We start from the raw sequence: 9,592 nt of genomic DNA, 5'->3' as shown, positions 1-9,592 counted from the left end.
CACGAATATTTGTGCATTATTTATAGCAGTTCGTGTAGCATTTCAGACAAATAAATTTAGAAATTTAATGTGATGCGCCCATGCAGATTTACAATTTTGAGAATGCACTCATTATTGTCTGTACCTACACTATATGTCTGTGTCGAAAGAGGGGTTTGGCTCAGGTAAGTGGCTGTCAGGGTGCACACCGGAGGGCGAGTGGAATTTCGGCTGACTACTGGGTCGCGCGAAGCCGAGAGCGAGTGGCGGGACGGGCTGCGAAGCCTTGCGTGTGGCCGGGATTCCCAACACTGGGAGCTAACGAGGGGATTGTGAAGTGAAGAGGGCTTCAGGTGAAGTCCTGTGAGGGCTTTGGAGCGACTTGGTGGCTGGGACGAGGTGACCGAACTCAACGGAGAGGAATGGGGAAGAGCTGGGCTGTTCGCACGGCTCAGGGAGAAGGGATTTTGTGCGTGCTATGGTTTCATGAGGGTTGCTCAAAAGAAAGGGCTAGGTCTGGGGCAGAGACAAGGGAGTGCAGGTATCTTTTGTTATCTGCGAAAACGATTGACGGGATCGTAAGGTAGTGGGAGACACGAGCGGGGAGCAGGTGTAGGAACCGACGGATTAGGTATCAGGATTTTAATCTCTCTGTCTCTCTCTTTTGGGTATCAGCGGTCAACACCTGTTAAAAAGACGGCTTAAATGATAGTCAACTACTTGGAATCCATATGACATAAAAGCAAGTTTAGGCTTAGAAATTCTATTTACAGTAAAATTAAACCTATTTGACTCTATAATTCACTCTTGCAGGCCTTGGATTTAATCTTCCAATATTTTCTACATGGTTATGTGAAATCCAATGGTTGATTCAGTAGCATGCCCCAAAGCATCTTTTCGTGTCTAAATTGATGACGAGCATTCAAATAAAAATTGATTTCAACATGGATGGGTTGTTTGAGGTTCTTGAAATTTGCATATATTGAGGCTTAAATTTTGCAGTGATCACATTATTGAAACACATTTTTACGTTATTTATTTTAAAATGTGATATGCATATCACAGGACAAGAGTATTAGGGTAATGATGCTAGAACCATTTTAATAGACTATTGAAGAAACTGAGATTTAAACATAGGAATGAATCAAATGATATTAAATGCGTTTAACTTAGAGCGGGGGCGACACTCAGGAATTTTTTTATATGACTTAAATAGCATTTTCTTAAGAATTGAAACATTCAGTTTAAGATTTTGGGTAGATAAACTACCAATTATTATTTTAGACCAATAATTTTTTATTCTCACTCTACAGAAAGATAGAAAATTTTTTCCGAAGGATAATTTTCCCGTTTCTATGTATATTTTAACACGATATCTGATCTTCAAAATTTATCATTGTTGAGCTTCTTGAAATTATTGATGCGCAAACTAACCCCCCAACCTTCTATTAACCAGATTCTTGTCTGTTACTTTTCATATGTGGGCTTGCTGTTCTGATATTATGAATTTTGCAGCCCTGCTCATGTCATGCCTTTACTAGAAATTGTCCGCACAGAGAAGACATCTCCACAAGCAATTTTGGATCTCCTGACTGTTGGGAAGATCATAAAGAAAGTTCCTGTTGTTGTAGGAAATTGCACAGGCTTTGCTGTGAATAGGATATTCTTCCCATATAGCCAAGCAGCTCACTTGTTGTTGCATCTTGGAGCTGATCTTTACAGGATTGATAGGGTGATAAGCAGTTTTGGCATGCCAATGGGTCCTTTTCAGTAAGTTGCCCAATCTTTTTTGAAAATTGTCATGTTTTTGGTAGATTTATCCCTGAAGAAAAGATATGCTTTTGTAGCTATTTGTAACAACAAATTCATCTTATGTTCATTATATTGCATCCATCCTCGTTTTCCGTAGTTCAATATACTTTTCTATTCTACTCTTTAAAATTATATCTTGTCTACTCAAAGGATGTGGAACTTCTTCACAAAATCAAAATGTCCATAAGTTGGTTGTGCACACTTAAATGAATTTTCTGAAATGTTGATACATATGCAATTAACATGTTATTGTACTAAGTTTTTGTTTGGGTCAACTGAAGTGTATATCCTTCTGTGTTTCTTTTGTGGATCATTATGTCCAGCAAATGGCTTCATTGACGGTTTCAGTGGAAGGAGAACCACCTGCTCATGAGGCTACATCATTTGACACACTTTCATCTTGCATGTTTCATCATGCAACACCTTTAGGAAAGCTATAATGATTGTAAAATGAAGCATGAGTATTAAATTATAGCTTTCAGGTTTACTATACTATATTTCTGGAATGCTTGGATTATTTTCACTACTTTTTCTTGTATGTTACACCTATGTTACATGCATTCGTGCAGTATTATTGTTTTCCTTGTGATAATTTGCTGTGTGTATACTCAACGCAACTTTACTACCAGTTCTCTCTCATTCAACACTAATATAGTTTTGGTGCAAACTTGTGGTAAAACTAGAAGAAACGATAGTGATGTCTATCACGAATGTATTCTATGCGCACTTGTAGCTTTAGGAAATGAAATTGAAATATATGAATTGTAGAAGGCGGCCAGAGATTATTCCACTTCATGGTTTTGCTCATTCGTTTGTGCAAACAATTTATGATGTACACAGCTAGATATTTCTTTTTAAGCTTTTTGATAAAATGTGCATCCATTTGCATTGAATTGTTTAGGTGATGGTATTGTTTTCTTTGTTTATTGTGCTTGGTGCCTATAGACTTCAAGATGTGGCTGGCTATGGTGTGGCTTTGGCAGTTAAGCCAATATTCACTTCTTCCTTTAAAGGGCGTACATTTGAGACAGATCTTCTTGAGTTGATGATACAAAGTGGTCGAAATGGTAAGGTGAACCAATCTAGTATGTTGTTGCAGTAGTTTTTGTATGCATGTACTATTTGAGAACTTCAGAATTTTCCAACTTATTTTGATAGGAAAAGCAAATGGAAAGGGTTACTACTTGTATCAATCAGGAAGCAGGCCAAAGCCTGATCCTTCCATACAAACTGTCATTGATGAATCTAGGAAGCGTACACTCATCACGTCTGGTGTAAAGGTAACCTTCTTCTTAGCTTCCTTACAAAAATTCAGCTTAAAAATGAAAAAAAAAAAAAAAATTGTATAAGGCTGAGAAACTTTGTTTTTTATGATTATATTACTTATAAACCTCATATTGTTTTAATCTATGCAGCAAATATTTAACATGTTTGTATAATGCTTATTTTAGCCTGTAAGTTTTACCGACGGAGAAATTGTGGAGATGATATTCTTTCCGGTTATAAACGAGGCATGCAGGGTAATGGATGAAGGAATTGTACTTCGAGCATCTGATATTGATGTTGCTTCTATACTTGGAATGGGTTTCCCCAAATTTAGGTGAGTGAAATTAAACTTAATTATTTTTCCTTGTTTTTAGTATAATTATTTGAACTTCATTTGAGGTTCGCTGCACATCTCCAAGAACCCTATGTGATAAATATGTAATTTTCCTCAAAGAGGCTCAGATTTTTCAGAAAAGATAATCTTGGTATAAGAATACCAAGGAAGGAGATTAATGATAGAGTTTATTAAATATGTTTGGATTGATATTCTTGAGCATTGCATGAATCTTGATGATCGCAGACTGCTGCGAATAAGCTCAACAAGCTATCAAGGAAACTAAAAACCCATGGAGTTCTAAAAGGACAATAATGGGATTTTCCAAGGGGATATGAATTGTAAGCTTAATATTTGATGTCTTACAACTCCATAATTTGTTTAAGGCGATACCGATTGGACTAATGATATCATATAAAGATAATCAATTCTAAAACTATTTTTTTTATGATCATAAAACTCCACAATCACTTAAGATAGATGTCTGAGCTAACTCATGATTATATATTTGGGTACCACGCCTGACATATATAATATGCACTTTGTGCTAGTTATTAGTAACTAACATTATACGGGTATCTTATAATTTATGGGATCTTATAATTTTATTATCATTTGAGGGAGATGCCTGAATTAGATTCATGCTACCATATACGGGTATCTCCCTTTATATAGGAGATATGGATTCTAGTTTTAGTCGTTAAAATATTATAACTCCACAACCTTTAGAGTTAGATGCCCAGATTGAACTCATGATATTATATAATAGTATCTTTTTGGAATGGGATTGATTCCTAAACTTAACAACTAAAGGCTTATGTAGGGTTATTCTTCCTTATGATGGGGAAGATGCCTATCATGACACTCACGATATTTTCTATGAATGGTCATGAAACTCGATTACTGAAGGCTGCTTGACCCGTTTAGGTTTATTTTGGAAAGTGTTAGTTAGGTCTTTATGATAGATGAAGATTAATACAAATGATTGAACCCTATAACTAATAATCATGTGAACGATATTTTGCCATAGATTTTCATTTAGTTATCTGTTAAATATGAACCCTCACTATATATAGACTCACAAGGCTTATATATGATTTGTAGCAGCTAGTCTCTACTGATAAGCCACAATTGATGCCCAGTACGATAATTATAATGCTTAATTATGATATTTGACTTATAGCCTTTGAGAGCTCCAATTACTCCACCGAGGCGACTATAAGACAAGTTCATATTTCCATTAAAAAATAAACCACAAGAGTGGTGATGCTATTTTTCTTTTCTTGAAAATTTGATTAATTTTAATTGAACTTAATTTGGGTAGAAAATATAATAATATGTCACAACTCTGCCTAGGACTTTGAATTAACCAAAATGGAGTACAGACGGTCAAATGGTGTGAAATAAATTAATAATATTCGTTTATAATTTAATAGATGAAATGACCACTAAACAATTTAAATTAAAATGATAAATTAAATTTATCTCGTTGATGGTTGTCCCCTCGTCTCTTATAAATGTTTTCTCTTCTATCGCTTATCTCTTAATCTCTTAAAATATATCTGAAAAGTTAAATTAACATAATAATGAGCTAAACAAACTAGTGATACTCGTATTTGTAAACTACAACATTATAAGGAAAAGAAAGAACAATATGCATGTCAGTTAATTTTCTTTATAAATAATATAAACATTTTACATGTTACTTAAAAGGAGTCTATATCATATGCTTTTCAATATCATTTCATTTATATACAATCGTCACAGAAAACACCGCTAAAAATTTGTATAACTTAAAGTGCTTTAATATCAATATCATTTTTCCATTTAATTGCACGGGTACATTATTGTCCTCCCACTAGTATCATCAAGGGGTGCTCCATCATAGCCAAACATGCACATGCATGTAGTCAACATAAATATATGTATTCATTGCATGCAATCATAATATATAAAACATATATTAAAATGCATGAGTAAATAACTACAACATTTGTTACTATATAACCAATAAAGAAATGAATAGCTCAATCAGATTAAAGTATCCTCAAATAATGTCAACGTCAACTGCAAATTTGTTTAAGAAGAAACAAATTATTGTTATTGTTTAAAATTACAAGTACTCATCTCGATGTTGATTGTTTTTCCCGACGTTGACACTTCTAAAGTGAAAACCTAAAAGAAACATGATATAAAATTAAATTTATTTATTATTCTGACTATTAAGTTTTCATTATTGATTAAGCATTAAACTTCCATTATTTTATTATGTTTATTTTTCTATTCAATAAGTATTTATTATATTATTATTATTTTACACACACACACACACATATATATATATAGTAGGAATCTGTGAATCAAAAAAGTATCTCATTTCCTTATATTAAGTGATTTTGTCTTATTTCTCATCTAACATTTCATTATTTTTATCATAATATTGTAAGAAATATTTGAATCAAAATTCATGCTCTTTTATAATAAATAAGACAGCTTATGAATCGACCCAAAGTCGTCGAATTGAGCTTAAGATCTGGCTTGAATTTGATAAATTAATCAAGTTTGAGCTCAACCTAGGGATGACTCGTGCTCTGCTCAACTCATTTACACCCTTTGATTGTGACAAATGTGAAAATTTGTGAGACTAAACTGACAAGACTGAATACTTGCCAAATGATCTTGTGAAATTAAAATTAATACAAATCATAGCCCTTAACATGAAAAAATAGCTAATTACCGGACATAACCGTTATTTTACAGTTTAAATGAGCTGTGGGTTCATGGCGAATGATTATGATGTGATACTAGAGATTAGAATTACATGTGATTTTGTAATATTCAGGTTTTTCATTTCCCCATTAGAAACTCATCTAATATCATCTGCTTTATCTGAAGGGGTGGTCTGGTATTCTGGGCTGATACACTTGGATCCACCTATATTTACTCAAAGCTCAAAAAGTTGGCAGACGCATATGGCGCATTCTTTGCTCCGTCCAAGTACTTACAAGAAAGAGCAGCAAAAGGCCTTCCCCTGGTACTTCATTTTTTGTTCTTCGCTTCATCCTCACATTCATTTCGTTACAGCTTCTTCTCCTAGTTCATTCTAAATTGGGTTGGAACATTTTTTTTGTTTGAAAGATTTGCATGCATACCGCACAATTCATATTTATTTACACATCCAACACCAAAAATACCACCTTTTCTATGCATGAAAAGGTGTATTTCACTCTTTAAAACTAAAATATTTTTTATGTGATATAAAAGATTTGCATGAACTACCTAATCAGCTGCCTGATTATTTTATTTTTTTATAATTCCTTTGTAATATTTATTACTCTGATCTGTTATTCCCTTTCTGTACAGAGCTCGGCAATGTCATCTCCTTGGCAAGAATGGAGAGCACGCATTTAGGGCATCAATGATGTACGTTCAGAACATAAGGTTAGTGAAGCCTGTTTCATTGTGGATTCTGGTGCTTATTATGAAAGTTGAGATAATACTAAAACAGTGAAACAGCCTGAGAGTTTTTTTCATTTAGGGTTGAGATGATTTTTGTAACTGAATGTTGAAAAAAATTATTTTTTGTTAACTTATAATTTGATGTACTTCATTATTAAGGAAGTTTTGGATGCATATTTTTTTCTTAGATATGAGTCGCCCCTTTTGTCCATTTCCATATAGCGCAGTTTGGGTTGTTAATGATAAGGTTTCGAGCTGACATGGATTGTTAATGATCTGATTTCGAGCTGAGCTGGGTCGACTCGAAAACGGCTCGAATAGATTTAGTGTGGCTAGAAATCGGCTTATAACTCATTATACTCGATTTCGAGCTGAGTTGGCTTGAAATTGAATCGAGCTCGATCTGGCTTAAAATCGAAACGTGGTGGCTCAAATTGAGTTATTTGGATTTATTTCTTCTCATAACAATTACTAAAAAAATGTTAATATATGGCTTGAAATTGGCTAAAAAAAAATATTTGATCTAAATTTTGGGCTCATAGCTCCGCTTGTTTATTTTGATTTGAACTAAAATTTGAATCAATTTTCAAGTGATTAATGATCTTTGAGCTAAATTCGAAGCCCTACGTTGCAATTCTATTGAACAAGGATGAGTTAACCTTTTCTAGGATTTTTCAGCTTATTTTTAAATATTATGCTCTGAGTTGGATCACACGGATGACGGTTGAAATCTTCATTTTAATTGTGAGACGGGAGCAAAGCCGTATGACGAAACTCGTGGTATCAAGCACAAATATTTATTATTGATTGTCCAATCACAATTCAATTAAATAACAATAAGAGAAGTTGTCTAAGAGTGCGTTTAGGTCGGCGGTGTAGAGTCGTTTGTAATTTTTTTTTATTTGGTAAAACTGTCTTTTGTCTGTATTTTTAAAAAGATATAGCTAAAAGTTATTTTTTCACCATACCTGACTCTCTGATTTTTTTTTCTTTTTTTTAGTAGTATAGTTTTTTTAATAACAACTTCTTTAGTTGTTTATTCAAACAGATGTAGATGCCCAAACATAGTTGCTTATTCAAATGGATGTAGATGCCCAAACATACTCTAAACCTAATATGCAAAAGATGATCGATAAACGAAGCTCTCTGCCTCAATTGTTGAACTGTCGGAAGGACGGAAGAACACCGCCTCCTGGCCATTGGTTGATATCTATGTGTGTGTGTGTGTGTGTGTGTGGAAAAAATTATTCCATACGGACGGACACCGCATGCAAGATGCATGTGGTGTCTGATCCTGACCGTAAATCAGGTGATCTACGGTCAGGATGTATTTTGGTGGGCCCCACCAAAAATTTTTTTTTCTTAAAACTAAAATATATCTTGACCAGATCACCGTGATCTACTATCAGGATCGGACACCTCTCAGGATCGGACACCTTCATGCAGAGATGCATGCGATATCCGTACGCAATAATTTCTCGTGTGTGTGTGTATTGCAAAGCAACATCATTTATTTTGAGATATAGTCATTGGTTTCAAGTAAACCATACTTACATAAAGATACATTTGTATGTTTGAGATAATTACAAAAAAAAATAAATAAAAGCTTATTCATGTAAATTTTAAACATAGACTAAAATTTCAATTAAATTTTTTATTCAAATTAATATGCAGTTCACAAACTAAAATTTTTCTCATTTAGGGAAAAAAAATCCTTTTTCGAGTTGTAAAATGTGAAATTTAGTCAATATTAGTACATATAATATGAATTATATTAATTTTACATAAACAAATCGAAAATAAAAATTAAAACCATATTACAGTTTCCAATGATAATGGAATATATTGCATCTTCATTTTGGTTGAGGTCACGTCACGTATATAGATGAATAAGAATACAAGCAATAACTCGTTTCAAGGGTTCACCAGTGGAAGACAAAGGGTTCATTGGCGAAATATCATACGACCTATTTAACTAGATCTGGCTCCCCGAAATGGAAGCTAGAGGCCAATCGAATACTTGTCATCCAAGCCAACGATTAAGGCAAATCGAGTTGAGCATAGGCATAGAACTATCTCTCGCCACAACCCAACTCAAAAGAAGAATTCAACATCGCCAGCCATCTGACGAACGCCTTTAAGATTCCTCCAAGAACTGGTTATAGCATAATCACTTATAGCATCTTGAAGAATCACCTTCTCAAGGAGTAGGCAATCCGTCTGATTATAATAAATCGCTCTCTGCCCGATAGACTAGTCTTACTCTACTGGCATGAGTTCTTTAGTTGGTAATCAATAGTCGACAATTATACTAGCACAACTGACCGACAAAACCAAGTAGACAAGTAAAGTACCCGAAGACCAACAAAGACCAACCGACAACCCTGACTTAGTACGGTCAAAGAAATAATTTTGTCAAACCAAATCCAACTGATTCCAGCAAAAAAAGCCATAAGGTGGCCGAACCGAATGTGTATACATGTAAATTACCCCAAATATCTTGCAACGACCCCCATTAAAGCGGGGGCAGACATGTAATTTCATATATTATACCACCCTAGGGGATCATTTTCTTGAGAAATGACTAATCAACAATTCGAATTACTATTTATTATTATGCACTTTCTCTCTCTCTCCCTTCCTCTCTCCCTCCCTCTCTCATCATCTTACGATTTATTCCTTAATGTTGATTCACAGATAGAACATGATTCATTATATATATATATATATATATATATATAT

The 9,592-nt window shown here is 34.0% G+C and overlaps 1 protein-coding gene across 1 annotated transcript in view; it reads left to right on the top strand.

Moving 5' to 3' along the window:
- LOC110025559 (peroxisomal fatty acid beta-oxidation multifunctional protein-like) overlaps positions 1-7,039 on the top strand; it is a gene marked incomplete in the record, with an annotated part of 39,689 nt that extends 32,650 nt beyond the window's left edge. The window contains 6 exon segments of the mRNA XM_020726112.1: positions 1,495-1,749; positions 2,737-2,858; positions 2,950-3,071; positions 3,243-3,391; positions 6,287-6,425; positions 6,755-7,039. Coding sequence (XP_020581771.1) covers positions 1,495-1,749; positions 2,737-2,858; positions 2,950-3,071; positions 3,243-3,391; positions 6,287-6,425; positions 6,755-6,802 — 835 coding nt within the window.
- Between the last annotated feature and the right edge of the window lie 2,553 nt (positions 7,040-9,592).

This window comes from Phalaenopsis equestris, unplaced genomic scaffold (genome assembly GCF_001263595.1).
Source record: "Phalaenopsis equestris unplaced genomic scaffold, ASM126359v1 Scaffold000302, whole genome shotgun sequence".
In the NCBI taxonomy this organism is placed as follows: domain Eukaryota; kingdom Viridiplantae; phylum Streptophyta; class Magnoliopsida; order Asparagales; family Orchidaceae; genus Phalaenopsis; species Phalaenopsis equestris.
The sequence above is the reverse complement of the archived record's forward strand: the minus strand, read 5'-3'. Positions and strand labels throughout refer to the sequence as shown.